General features: G+C 38.7%; 1 protein-coding gene across 1 annotated transcript; it reads left to right on the forward strand.

The window, feature by feature from the left end:
* The first annotated feature begins 3,603 nt into the window (after positions 1-3,603).
* Positions 3,604-14,948, forward strand: LOC150091840 (nicotinamide N-methyltransferase-like). Its single transcript, XM_090369941.1, has 4 exons — positions 3,604-3,694; positions 9,019-9,228; positions 9,325-9,532; positions 14,513-14,948. The coding sequence occupies exons 1-4, from the start codon at positions 3,604-3,606 to the stop codon at positions 14,946-14,948; spliced, it is 945 nt and encodes a 314-aa protein (XP_090226067.1).
* The last annotated feature ends 697 nt before the right edge of the window (positions 14,949-15,645 follow it).

Genomic DNA, 15,645 nt, shown 5'->3' on the forward strand with positions numbered 1-15,645 from the left:
CGACTCCAATTATTTATGCAGTTCTAAATGGTTTATTGAGTCCCTGAAGTAGAAATTAGACGAAGTCTTAAACCTATTTTCTACCAAAAGGCAAAACCTAATATGCCAAACAATATTGCAATCTTGTCAACATTTCAAATTACTGGGCATCCATTATCAAAAGTTGAGCACGTGACAAGTCTTCTTCAACTTTTATATACCCAGCTTTGCTTTCATAACATCAGTTACGAAATCCAAAACCTGAATCTGAAATGTCCACAAGATTGCAATATTGCTTAATGTACAGTCTTGCTCTTTGTCAAGAAATTGGTGTGACTGACCAATTTCTACTTCAGGGACTTAATAAACGATTTAAAAATGTATAAATAACGAGGGATGAGGTGAATATATTTTTTAAATTTTTGATGAGGTATGATATTTTGTAAATAAACATTTCCTTTTCGAAGGATTCTTAATCGATCATGTTTAAATTTGCTAAATTAAATTTGTAAAAGAAGATGAAGCCTGATTTTACTTTTTTGAGAAATGAAAAGATGGACCTCTCGGATGGCGTTCTCGCTGGTTCACTAGTATCTTCTTCTTCGAGAACTGTATAGTTACTACCCTTCAGTGCCTCATTGGATTTATATCGTTATTTTAAAATATAGGCTGTACCACATGCTATCCAATCATACAGACACTTGACGAAAATTAGTCACTTGTATTTTGGGCATTTAACAAATACATAACTTTTACTCTTGTTTGTTTATAATAGAGATTGGAGTATACGGTTAACCCATTTTCTCCATTTACAGGTACCTTCTTGTGTTGCACAGTTGGTATTATCACCATACTCTCCACACCTGGTGGAAAAGACTTAAGTTGGAATCCCGTCAATGAAGCGAGGAATTTTTATGGGTCTTTTTCACATCGTGGCTGAGTTAGTCGGTCTCAGGCAAGAGTATGTTGGTTTTTTTCTCTTGGAAATTCCCGTTTTTCGTCCAGCAAATGGCAAATCGTCTCACCACGAAAGATAGGACACAAAAATATGTTAGTGAGTAGCAAAAAGGAAAGATAGCCTTTGCAAGGTCTAAAAAACATCCTGTTAAAGAAGTAGCTACTGTTTCAGAAAGAACAGTAATAAGTATTTTTAAAGAATGGTGTAAGTCGAGATCAGAAATCGGAAGAATTGTGTGAGAGTCTGTGAGAAGTGATTGCGATGTGCAATGAATATCGCGTCTATAAACGAAAAATCATTTGAAATAAGAAAGAATTTCTAGAAACGGTTAACCAAGGATCTCAGTCACTTTTTGATTCATCACAGCGAGGAAATTGCATAACATTGGTATCTAGGGTAGGTCCTCCGAAAATAGACCAATCACATCTACGCATAAAAAAAACCCGGATTAATATGGATTAAGAGATTTGAAACTGGACTGTTGACGATTATAAACCTGTGATGTAGTCTGAGAAATCAAAATTTTGCCTATACTCCGTTACTCTAGTGATAGCAGGAAATGAGTTCACAGGAGGAAAAAACCATACTCTCCTCGCCTGAGACCAAATATGAAAAAGGTCCATAAAAATTCCTCGTGTCATTGACGGGATTTAAACTATAGTTTTTTCCACCAGATGTGGGGTGGACGGCAGTTACACCAACTGTGCTACCTACGAGAGCATTTTCTGGATGATCAGGTTATGTCTTTGCTGAACGTTTAAGACACATTCATGATTTCGATACTCCTCTATTCTAGGATGAAAAGTCCGGTTCTCAGGGCTTCTACTGTTTTAAACTGATACGAGGGCATAGTAGGGCAATTAAATTAGCCAGCCAAGTAATCAGATTTAAATCATATAGAGAACGTATGGGACCTTGAACGGAAAGTGAATACGCAACTACTGCCATGAAACCTGAATGACTTACGGGCTGAAATGTTTTCAGAACGGCCTCATATTGATATAACCTATTTAAGGAGTTTAGTTGAATCTTTATCAATGAGAATTAATTAAATAATTCGTGATACTCATTAATTGAAATATTACACACTAACTAACCTTTTTTCCGTGTCTGTATAACAGAAGTTATAAATAATTTCCGTGTCATATATCACCAATCACGCAGAAGCATTGTTTCTTCCTGAGTTGTTGGCAGTGGGAAGTATCTTGGTAGGATATAAGTATCCAAAGCAGCGAAAAACGGGAGGAGGCAATGTATGCGATGCACTCGAGAGGCTCGGTTATTGAAGGAGACCCAAAAAGTTCCTCAAACGGTTGTAAAATATAACAAAAGATAGAGAACCCCAAACCAAAAATGCTCAGACGTTTGAATACCATTGCACGCTCCTGTAAGTACTTCCTTGGAAGCGAATCATATCAATAACGAACCTTCTAAGGGGGGAGGCTAGAAGGTGGGCTTGTACTTGGACCATTTTGTACCGGATTCTACACATTCATGGTTGGATCCTGCCTACAACTACAAATATTTGTAAATAAACACATCCCTGCAGTTTTCAATAAATATGTAAATCAGTTGTAGTTTTCCCACTGCCGCTTCCTGTGAGAAGCATGCTGGGAACTTTCCATTCTTGTACCAACTGATAATGAAGAAAGTACTTGTCTCTACAAACAAAGCCGGTGATATCACATAATCTATGACGAGCTCAGAGTCAAGGTCGTAATATCACTAAACTGTGGATCAGTTAGCGAAGATATTCTTCGTCATTCAGTAGCGTCTCTGCAGTGAGGATTTCCGAAAAACGTAAGAGGAATCTTTTTCATTTGTAATCATTCTTAAATATCATTTTATAAAATGAGCATTGATATTTTGGTCATATTCTAGCAGACAAATACTTCTCAATGAATTAAGCCAACGAATAAAATCTTTAGTAGAATGCCATCACGTGTAGAATAGCATTTACGTCCAATATACTATTAACTAACTTTAACTAAAAAAACTAAAAGCTTACTTTACTTAGTTTAACTTTAAAATTAACAATAACAGTAAATTTACAATCTTTTATAAATTATTATTATTTTAGCCTAAAATTTTTTTACCTGGCGGTTGATCTGATGATAGTTGCAGATCGTCCGCTAGGATTAAAAAATAAATTATTTCTTATATGAGCAGTGTTACTTTTAAAAGAAACACTTCATAGCATTTTGATTACACTTCATAAAGTAATAATGTGTAGGATTTATTATTCAAATTATGTGAAAAAAAATCAGAAGTTAAATTGCTTTTGCTATGTAGAATTTATTTATTGAGAAGATTATTATTTATTTTCCATTTAATCAATCGAAAATTAACAGTAAATTAAAATGAAAGTAGGCTTAACAGAATTAAACAAATAATATAAACTACAGCTAAAATCTTACATTAAGAATTATATAAAATTCCATAATAAGTTTATGGCTTAAAACATCAAAATAAACATTTTTATAATTATTAGTTTGTGTTATTTTGAATGTGTTCTGACGTCAATATACTGCATACATTGAGTCTGCAAATCAGTATTCTGTGGTCGATCTGCTGGATTTTGAAGTTTACAACCGGAGTTTCTGGTTTGGAGTTAATGGGGGAAGGGGGAGGAGAAATCTTGGATTGGATTTTTAATCGTTTTGGCCATGAAGCGTCAGCATATTGTCTTTAAATTGCGTCTGTTCTATTCGAAGAAAGCAAGTTTCGAGAAGAAAGAAACATGTACGTTTCGCCAAGGTAGATTAATGTTCCGAAGTCTTTTCTGTAATAATGTAGGGCGCCTGCTGGGCAGCGTTTAATACGGATATCAAGACTCCCAGGCAGGTTTCCAGCACTAAAATGAGAAACCAGAAAGACTAGGATTTTATATGAGCGTCTAGCGTTAAATTAGGACAAGATTCTGTGCTCTAAAACTCACCCAGATGGACGTTGGGCAAGAATGCAGCAACGAGAATTGCGTTGTGATGATTAACTCTAAGGCCCTTTGTGTATTGGCCTTTGAGCCCGCCTTTAATGATAGTCTATTTAAATATATATATATGCTATCAAAAAGTGTGTATTTCGGAATAGTCCTGAAGAAAGATAGATCAACAAGCAAGGTATAGTTTATTATACATACATGGATTTGTGTATTTATTTACAGTAAAAGAATTAATAAGTACAACAGGGAATTAGAATTATATTATGTTGTAAGTGTTAGCTTTACTCAGGATAGTTTTACATTTTCTAGTTAATGGATAGTAATAACATGGCACCTTTCTGCCATACTGTCGACATTCTTCATGTAGTTTCGGTAAACAATCGTCGTTAATATACAATAAGTAGAAGAGCATCCAGCTATTCGAATTTATAGGCGAATGTGTAAGATTGACATATAGTTATGTTTGCCGTTACTGGAAACGCAGTATCCAGTAGTTGGTACAATAGATGACACATTCTGGCCTTAATATAGAAAATACATATGTGAATTTAGCTGGGAGGAGAGAGGTTAGTATGTGATATTAGGTGGGGAATATAATAGTAGCTGTGGTCGTTCAGTAATTCCAGATAACCGGTCGCTAAACTAAAGGACGAACTTACCCAAAAACTTTCCTCGCGACTTGCCAGGTACGACTTCTTCTTCGCTATATCTCATCATGGACGTTTTTAACTCTGTTTCCATCTTCATCTCCCCAAAAGACCCTCGGTTTTCCCATAGTCCCAATATATACATCCCTTTCCCCTTTGGATGGCCCCTTTCTTGATTGGTTAGGAGCTTATTCCTGTGGGGAAAAGCAAATCTAGGATCACCTGTCCTAGTAATTAGACACGTTTAATTTGAGAAATCTACCGTGAGAAAGGAGTAAATTATTAATTGATATACGATGATACTTCCGGGTTATACCAAGGTATTCTCTTCATACAAAGTCTATTTACCTCTGTCCATCATTTTCCGACAAGAGTCAATTCGCAGTAATCAGTTCGAATTTCTCTCAAGAATACCTTCCTCATTCCGATTTACTCACTGGCCCCCACAGATTTTGCCACTGTATATCTGAGTAATGCAAACGCAGCACTACTTAGCTGATCCTATCGAATGTCGGCTTCATGTAGTGGATTGACCGAACTATGGGAGTGAGATGGAAATTCGATTACTGCTTTCCTAAGAATAGAATCGGACAAAACAACTTTCAACACGGCCTTATTACTCTACACATATAGTGACTGGCAAAAGTAATGTGTGGCTATTTATGAGAATATTTTACGATATAAAAATGTTCACATTTTAATATTAACTACAAATCTCGCTACACTTGCAGCTGAATCTATAAATTACCCAGAACTGTTTTTAAACGATAATTGTGGCCTATAACTTAAGATAATTGTCGTTGTGGTTGTTGTTGTAGGGATTTAGGCGCATCGGCGTCTAAGACCATGTTACACCATTACAAGGAGTGTTTGAAAAGTTGTAGGACTACAATTATAAAATATCAAAATCTTAAGGAAAAAAATTATTATCATTTAATCTTCTAAGTACATCCTCTTAACTCGATACACCTCTTTGCACGGTCTTACAGCTTCTGTATAACTCTGTGGAACTGACCTTCTGGAACACTCTTTAACTTCCTCGTCACGCTGTTTTGGATCTCTGAAACGCTGTCAAAATGGTTCCACTTCAGGTAGGATTTCACTTTGGGGAAAAGAAAATAATCAGGTGCCAAATCTGTGAAATGGAAGGATGATTATGCATTACAATGTCCTTCCGTGCAAGAAACTGCTTGATGATGGTTGCATTGTGTGAAGGTGCCTTGTCGTGAAGCAAGAACAACTCACCTGCGTCTGGCCCAACACGCCGAATTGTTCTCAAGAGTCTGTCCATCACTTCTCTGTAAAATGCAGAGTTGACTGTCTATCCTTCTGGTACAAATTCTTTGTGCATAACTTGCCAATAAAAAAATATATATATTACCAACATCGTTTTGGTTTAACAATTTGGAACCGGAATTTCCTCCAACCCATGAAGCTGATTGTCATTTTGTTTCGTACGCAAAGCACCAGGATTCATGAACTGTTATGATTTTTTTTTTTATAAAAGTCTGGAACACTGTCGTCTCAATCAAATCCCGACATACAGCAAACTCGTTTCTCTCCTCTTCAGCCGTCAATGCATGCGGTACGAAGTGTGAGTATACTTTTCTTTTTTTTTTTAAATCTTCGGCAACAATTGAATGTACGATATTCTTGCTGATATATGAAGCTGGTCTGATATCTTTCTTTAACTTTTGGTCCAGCAAATCGACAACAGAACAATCACATGCAATATAAGATATATTGTATACGTCCCAATATGGCCAAAGATTCTGATGCGCTCAAAACCTTACAACCAACCTATGTGGAGCATTCACTTTATTCACTACCTATTAGCGAGTAAATCCCCTTTAGCCCTTAGAGTAGCCTGGATTCATTGTAGCATGGACTGGACGAGGTGTTGAAATCGTGCCACACTAATACAATCTCATTTTGACTCAATTGCTTTCCACACTTTTTTGCAAATTGGATGGTTGCTGATCTCTATTCCGAAGAGCCATGCTTCGTCCAGCAGGTACTGAATGGGATCGAGATCTGTTGCTTGGGGCAGCTACTGGCTGAATTCGCCCTCATCTTATTGGAACCAGTTCTGTACATTTTTTTTCGTGTGTCACTGATATCAAGGGATACATACAAATTTGTACAATGTGCACTACGAAAACACATCCCCACACTATTATGCCGCTAATAGAAGCCTACATTATTTATACTTGGCAGGATGAGCCCATGGGCTCATCCTGCCAATTCTTTCACTGTCCAGTATTGACGGTGTCTTTCACTGTCCAGCATCTCAATGACGAACACCAATATTGGTGTTCGTCATTGAGATGCTCCAGTGACAAGTTAATACGAATTGTGTGTTCTGAAATGCCAATTTGGTTACTACTATTGCACTGGGTTGTTATTTGATTGATTGTAGCCTTTCTGTTATCCTGAACAACTCTTATGGGCATCCATTGGTCTCTCGGATTAACGAGCTGTTGTCGACAACAGAATTTACATATTCTGAATGTTATTCGGCTATTGGACCAGTGTGTTTGTGCGCGTGTTTCTTAGGTGATGTGAGTGGTTTTCGAAAAACCGCATTGAACCAATATTGATACTCCCCACCGAACAGAGTCATACGTGAAAACTAGAGCTGCAATGGAGTATTCTGAAATAATTATACTGCTCCTTCTGGCGCCGCCTACCAAAATACGACCATAGTCACTTAAATCCTTGCCCATTCTCGTAAAGGATTGTGCCCATACAATATCCTTACATAGCCCTGACGTTTTCGTACCACATTACATAATGTGGTACGAAAACGTCATACTGTAACTGAAGGAGATGTAACCTTCCTTTATCAGATGTGCAGAATATTTTACATTAATTAATTTCTGAAGTCCCAAAACTTGCTAAACTCCAATATTTATTATTGGTCTGTAGTGTCTTTGGATGAATGGCTGTGAAGAGAAGAACCTATTTTGGTCAAAAGTATGTATCAAAGATTTATATGTACGAGAGGGGGAGTTGAAAATTTTTTAGCCCAATGTAGATCGCAAAGGTTTTTGTCAAAGACTATATGACCAGTCTGTGCTGTTACTCTTGTCGTGCGTTCACAGAAAATTTCAGGTTTGTAACTATATTCTTCTCCTTTTTAGAGGGCGTTGAATTGTGGAAGATGAATTAAGATGGCTACCGTTGAGAGATGAAGAACCTTCATTCGATGAAAGAAATTCATGAAGATATACAGTAAATATTAGGGTAACCTTGTTCTTCAATACGCCACGGTCAGAAACTGGTTTGCAGAATTTAAGCGTGGAAGAAACAGTGTTGAAGATGCGTCCTGTTACTTTCTCGACACTTGCAAATGTGGATGCCATTCATGACCTGGTTATGCAAGACCACAGAATAACACTGAAGCACTTTAAGACATCCAATACCACCCATGAGCGAGCTCACGATATTATGGTGAAGGTTTCAGAAATGAAGGCGGTTTCTTTTGAGGTGGGCCCCTAATGCACTGAATGCAGATCACAAGCGGGAAAGAGTGAGAGGTCGTCATGAGATTGTGCAGAATTTCAAAGTTAATGAAGCTCAGTTTTGGGGGAGGAAAGTCACTATGATCGAAACACGGGAGCACCACTTCGACCCTGAGACAAACGTGCAACGAAAAGGTGGAAGCATCCCTCTTCTCCATCCCTCTAAAAGTTTCGAGTGCAGAAATCGGCTGAGAAAGTCATGGCATCTGTCATGATCACTCATACATTCGGATGCAGAAAGAGTGATCATGGTTGATTTCCTTGAACGAGGGGCCACTATCAATGCCCAGTATTTTTCTAACCTACTGATACGTTTCCGTGAGGCATTGAAGCTCAACAGGCGCAGGAAATTGGCCAAAGGAGTCATCTTGCATCAAGACCGGAGCACACAGCATTTGTGACTTGGGCAACACTGAGTTCAAGCTATTGCAGCATCCGCACTATTCATCGGATCTGGCTCCATCGAACTATTTTCTATTTATAAATCTAAAAAAGGACTTGAATGGATAGAAATTGGACAGTAAAAATGTTGTGATGGATGCAGTCAACAATTGGTTTGAGTCAAAATCTTCTCTATTTTATTTCAGGGAGTTGTGAAAGCTAGTGGATCGTGCCAAGAAGTGTATTAATGGGTTTCATAACTTTCCAGCATCCCTTCTATGAGAGGCTGGAAGCTTTTCAACCTCCCACTTGTATGAATCAGTTTTCAATGAGGCACGACCATTTATAAAAAACGCGGTTCTCAACTTCTTGATCAACCACCATCCTGGATTATTTATATTGAGTGTTTTCTTTTGCTTACCCTTGTTTCGTAGTAAATGTCTATTGTTTCATATTATTACACGCAATGAAGGACATGTCCACAAGAAGATCCATTCATAACTTTCCACTGATTGTGCTTTAAGTCACAAAATGAGAAATAAAATCATTATGGAACAAATTATATTTTTTTCTTTTATTTTTATTCAGAATCATCTATGATGTCAGATGCTTCAGACGATCAGCAAGAAGAAAATCAAAATGAAGGAGCGTTAGATTCAAACGAAGAAACAAAAGAAGAAAAAGAAACGGAAAATGAAGAGGTCGACGATTGTCATAAGAATGTCCAGTTGGTGGTTGATCTCATGAATCGTTTGGCAAGATTTTATCTCGTTAAGCTTCACGAAGTATTAAATAGTAGTGAGTGGTTTAAAACCATTTGAATTACTTGTTATTTTATTTTTTATTTTTATAAACGATATATCTGACTCTTTTGCTTCCTTTTTGATCTCGCAGATCGGTTCGTAGGCAACAAATGCATAGAAATAGGATGTGGTCCCATGGTGTATTCTCTGGCATCGGCTAGTGCCCATTTTCGTCATCTCATTACCAGTGATAATTCCAATTCAAACAGGGATCTTCTGGAAAAGTGGATGCGGAAAGACGTAGATGCTTTTGACTATACCCCAGGCTTTAGATTCATTGCCAACCTGGAAGGCTACAGGTAAAGCCATACAACTGATATAGTGGTAAGAAGTCAGTTTTTAAAGTACATTGCTCGACAAAATTAACAGAATATATAGAAAATGTGGTGTACCCCTTGCAGCTTGCGATGAAGTGGGACAAAATTCGGACAGTTATAAGGGAGATTTTATAGGGGCTGTATAAACAATTACCAAAAAGGTCACATTACAAGTCGATACAAAATGCTCGAAAATATTGTCGGATGATATCAGTACGGCTTATGATCCCCTCCAACGGCTAAACAGGTCTGATAGCGGTAAACCATGCTCGATATAAGAGTGTCTTTTTAAATTCTGTGGCAACAAATCCCATTCTTCGACCAGCTCACCAAGTGACCGGGGAGTTGCCTGTCGGAGTGCAATGCGAAGCCCAAGGGCTTTCCACATATGTTCCATCGGATTTAAGTCTGCTGATCGTGCTGGCTACGACAGTCGTTGGATATCTTCAGTTTCAAGATTCACTTGAGCTCTATGTGCAGTGGCATTGTTATGGATGAAAAGAAAATCTGATTCAACCGCACTCCTAAAAAGTAGTACATAGCGTTCGAGGATCTGTTTGCGGTACCTCTGCACAGTTACGGTACCCCCTATTAAAAACATGAAGGGGGTGCAGCCATTGATCATTATTCCGCCCCACAGGAGAACACTGCCTCCACAGTAAGTGTCCCTTTCTCTGATGTTGGAAGGATTGCACCGCATTCCTCCTTGTCTCCAGATGAAATAACATCTAGAATCTCTTTGTAGGCTAAAACGGGACTCATCAGAGAAAGAATAGAGCTATACCTTATTTGTCAGGGCTCCAAGAGACATATTCATGACACCAGCTTCGACGAGTTCTGCGGTGGTTTGGGGTTAATGGAATTTAAGGTATTCTTGTTTTTTGAAGCGATCTCCAGGATTTCCCCTATGTACCACAGTAGCGTCTGAAAAGCAAACATGCCAAAGCCGGCAAGTGTGATAAGCCTTGGTATGTAAAGTGTATGTATGTGTTATGTTGAATGTTGTGTACCGGCGCCTGGCAACTTCGTAGCCAGAGGGCAGTGAACACCTCGTTCGTTGCCCCCTGACTCCCATCCCATGCCACGCGGAGGCGTGCCAGGGAACACCAACAGGTAAAGACTTTTAGTGGGATAACAAGAAAACTTGTTCCAATAAATAAGGAAAAATGAAAAGGAAGGAATATGGCGTGAGAAGTAGGGGATAAGGAATGGATGACAGAGAAGAAAAGCAAGGGAATGAAAGAAATAAGCATCCCCAGAAGAGGAAGAAAGCAAGCTCTGAGGTGGTTTGTGGTTAATGGAATACAAACCACTGGCTTCTTTGTGTAGGGTCCACTTAAATGGAAACTTCTTAACACAGTCCTGTTGGAAATGTTTTCACTTGTGGCCACAGCAACCTCAAGAGACAGTCGATGACAGGACATTGTAGAGTTTCGTCTTGCTGCTAGAGTTAGATAGCGGTCTGTTCTGGTTGACGTAGTCCTCGGGCGACCTTGGCCAACTCTTTTTTGTCTGTAAATTACGTGTGTTCTCTGGTCGATTTGCCTGTTTGCTGGATGAAAAAACCCCAGTTTCTGGTGTGAAAAAAACCTTGCTATTTACGCTTGAGACCGAATAACTCAGCCAAGAAGCGAAAAAAAAAAACCCCATAAAACTTCTCCGCGTCATCGACGGGATTCGAACCCAGGCCTTTTCTACCCGGTGTGGGGGTGATGGTGACATTACCACTGTGCTACCGCGCAGACAGACTGCTTTCATAGTGCCGGAACGACACTGCGTGACACATCAAGCCAACGTGTCACCTTCGCCTGCGACTGCCGGGCTTCAAGTCGTCCAACGACCCTCCATCTCAGAGAATCAACTAAATGACGATGACCTACCAGACTTTGTACTGGAGATGTGGTTATTCCATTGAGCAGGCCATTTGCTCAGTGGAAAGGCAAAAAATGGGAATGACGTGATGTGGTCGCAACCTATGTTTTCATGTGCATTAATAATTTGCATAATGTGCTACTCTGTAAGATGATAGAACGATTTCTATTGGAATTTTTTTGCCAAGATGCCTATTTTATAAAATAGTCGTCTTCGGCGACATCATTCACAATATAATACTCATGAAAAACATTCTGTTCTGTTAATTTTGTTGAGTAGTATATTTGGCTTTATATTTATTTTATCTTGGTCAAAAATTGTGCTCGCTATAACTATTTTCACTTGGACAACTTATAAATTTGCCTGTTTTCAACTTTCTAAGGGGCGGTTGAAGGTTGAAGGAAGATTGAAGTTTTCTTTTAATAATCCGTAACGCTTTCTCACATTAACATAATGGTAGCGAATTTCAGTTATGTATCATACATCAGAAACTTCAATTGTCCTAAACTAACCAAAAAATTTACAGCATTTCTGTAATGGTATAAATAATGGTTCTTATAATCCTCAGTGTCTAGTGCAGTGCTACGACTAACGAACTTGAAGGATACACTGCCCTTCCATGGATGGGGAAACATGTCCTATGCATGCAACACGTCACAGAACCTGCTATAAATATGCACACTGGGCTTCGAACAGACAATTGCAAAAGTGGGCATGCAAGATAAATGACACGTTCAACAGAATTACCTCAATAGTTCAACAGAACCGATCACCTCAACAAATCGCCGATTAACATTGTGTAAGGAGCCCGAATCGTGGGCTGTAGAGCAGTGAAAAACAGTCCTATGGACAGACGAGTCGAGGTTCGCACTCTACCAGTCTGATGGCCGTTCCTGGGTGTGGCGAATGCCAGAGGAACAGTTCCTTCCTGATTGTATCCTCCCAACAATGAAGTTTGGTGGAGGCAATGGCATGGTATGGGGCTCCATTCATGGTTTGGCTTGGACTCATTAGTCGTTATCGACAAAAACATGAATGATGTGCAATACCATGCCATCCTGGACAGTTGTGCACTTTCAACATTATGGCAATACTTCGGGGAAGGCCCATAACTGTATCAGTAAGACAACGCCCCACGCCATACTGCTCGGGTCGTAATAGAGTGGTTTGAGGACATGGGTGTGGAAAAGTTGGATTGGCCAGCCCAGAGTGCTGATCTGAACCCTATCGAGCATCTTTGGGATGTATTGGATCGTCGGGTACGTGCACGTCGAGATTGCCCAAAGAACAAGGTCGAACTGGTGGCTGCGTTAAAGGCCGAGTGGAGCAACATATCACCTGACATTTATAAAAAGGTGGTTGAGAGTATGCCGCGAAGATTGAAGGCGGTCAATAAAGCAAAAGGTTTCAGCACAAAATATTAAATGACACAATAAAAGCCCTTTTTTGTCTAAGGGCAGGTGTCCGGACATTAATGGCAGGGCAGTGTATATACATAATTGGAAGGAACTCTTTCGGAATGTTTCAAGCACGTTGCACGATTCTTTTCCTGGCAACTTGAGTTTTTCTTCCCACAAACAGAATAATAAATATATTTAATCTATGCACATAAAATACCTGAGAAATACGATTGACAAAGTCCAATTACAGGATTGCTAACTGACTACAATTCGTCCACCCTTTAACATCCATGTAACCATTTTCTCCTATAGTAACTCGGTGTACTGTATATACAAGTGTCCAGAAGTTTGTGTACGTGTGTGTGTTTTTGAATGTAATAGCTGAAATTTTAATTATGATGTCAGAATACAATCAAATATGATTGTATTCTGGCTTGAAACCCTATAATTGTAGCATGCCGAAACCAGGATCCTGCTGGGTAGGAAGGAACTCCACTCGCCCCATAACCATACCTGAACTCTTACATGAGGTGAAGATGAGTGTCGGCCTCTTAAAGGTCAAGATAGGATTATTCTTCAACGCAACAAACCTCGGTCCTAGTGCCAATAACATTATCGCAAGTGTCAATGCGATAATGTTATTGGCATTATCGCATTGACACTTGGAATTTGGGAGTACTATGGATAGAACGCACCAGGATGGCTCCAACATTACTCTTGCAACTGGGCTTCTGAACTCTAAGAGTGACCCTGCTTTAGAGTTCTATATTTTTCGACCTTTAAAAGAATTTTTTGGCAGGGCAGAAGCTTTTAAATAATAATAATAATAGGGGGATCTCCATAGAGGTATGACGGAGTAAGTCAAATATTCTATACCCCTCTCGTAATTATACTAACACACTATCATTATAACGCACTGATCGAAATCTAGTCAGGAAATCACCTATTTAATTATTTACCTGCGCATTTGTAGTGGCGTAATTGCCCCATCCACTTGTACCACGTCACCCGCATCCTTCTCCAATTGGCTTGAATAAATATCACCAGGAGGAAAACTTTTTTAATGTATAGAGAGATAATACATTAATGATAAAAATAAATCGATTAATGTTTATTAAAATTATTCATTAAATTAAGAAAATCATAAAGTTGGTAGTTTGAAATGCATCGTTTAATTATATCTCATATTGCGAAAACTTTCACGAGTAGCCATGGTATTGCACTGCTTTGAATAAATAACGCTTCACCAGTGGAGAAGGCTAATGTTACTTATTCTCGGCGGACACCACCACCCAGACTGTACCGTTTCGATGCTTATTGGCTCCTCATTGGTGGGTGGGCAGGTACCCTGTTGTTGCAATAGTGACAACCCAGTTATGACGTATAATTCCACAATATGAGAGATGCTTGGTGTGCTAAATTGTGGAGTTATATTTCATAACTGGGTTGTCATTATTGCAACAACAGGTACTTGCCCACCCATTGATGAGGAGCCAATAAGCTTCTAAACGGTGCACAATATGAGATATAATAAAATGATGCGTTCAAACTACCTTGGTAGTAGAAATGATGTATGTACAGTACCCGTGCATAAACAAACTCCTTTTTATTCTTAGCCAAGAAATATTTTTATAATAATAAAATTATTATTAATAATTAATGAAATTATTGTTTAATTTTTATTTTCTAGTGATTTGAATAAAGGAAAAGAGGAAATTGAATCTCGACTTCGGCGCCACTTGAAAGCGGCGGTTATCTGCAATATCCTATCTGAAAACGTTCTTCCCGATAAATATATGCAAGAGTATGATCTCATGATTTCAGCTCTGTGTTTGGAATCCACCTGTCCTGATTGGCCAGCATTTAGAAAAGCGGCCAAAAATTTAAATCGGTTATTACGTCTTGGAGGTGGGTTGATATTAATGGGCGTTTTGGGAGCCACATTCTGGGCTCTAAAAGATCAATCGTATCCATGTCTACCTTTGGATAAAGACCGTATGGAGGCTTCATTAACAGAAGCTGGATTTGGACACTACGATTGGAAGATTCAAAAAAGGGAAGATGACAGGAAGGAATGTGGAGACTTTGTTTCTGTGTTTTTCTTAACTACCGAGAAATTAAAATAATAAGTATCTTTCAGAATCTTATTTATCTCAGCAGGTTTCAACTACTGATGATTCGTTTTTATTTATTTATTTTATTTTATTAATCATGGAAATTATGTAATGGCAAACCAAAGTAGCTTCTGATTTACTAGGACAATGATATTCTCGTTGTTGGCATGGTAACAGTGAGATCATAGTATATTGTTTTTTTTGTTTTTTTTGCTTTTTCAAGATTGAAGGTTGAGAAGATGAAAGGATTTCCTGTTAATGGAAGAAGGCCATTAATATACAAGAGGAAGAGAATGAGAGAAAGAACTGAACCTCGGGGAACACCATAATTAGCGGAGAAGTTAGAAGACAGAGCTATCCATCATCCCCCCCCTCGCAATGAGTGGTCAGAGAGCAAACGGGATACCCAAGATCTTGACATTTCAAAGCCTTTGAAATGTCAAGAGGAACAACTGCTTGTGTTTCACCAAACTTTTTCATTGAATCTTTCCATAGATGGGCGACATTAGCTAGAATTTCGCCAGTGGATCAACACTAATGGAATCCATACTGGCGATCGTTGATCAGATGAAAGGTTTCTAGATAGTTTAAGAGTTGGCGGTTAATTCATTTCTGCATTATTTAGAAAGAACAGAAGTACGCACAATGAGATGATAATTGGATGAGAGGGATTGGTCACCCTTTTTAGGAACTGGCTGGATATGAGCAA

This window comes from Mastigoproctus giganteus, chromosome 1 (assembly GCF_048544385.1).
Source record: "Mastigoproctus giganteus isolate SK-2022 chromosome 1, ASM4854438v1, whole genome shotgun sequence".
In the NCBI taxonomy this organism is placed as follows: Eukaryota; Metazoa; Arthropoda; class Arachnida; order Uropygi; family Thelyphonidae; genus Mastigoproctus; species Mastigoproctus giganteus.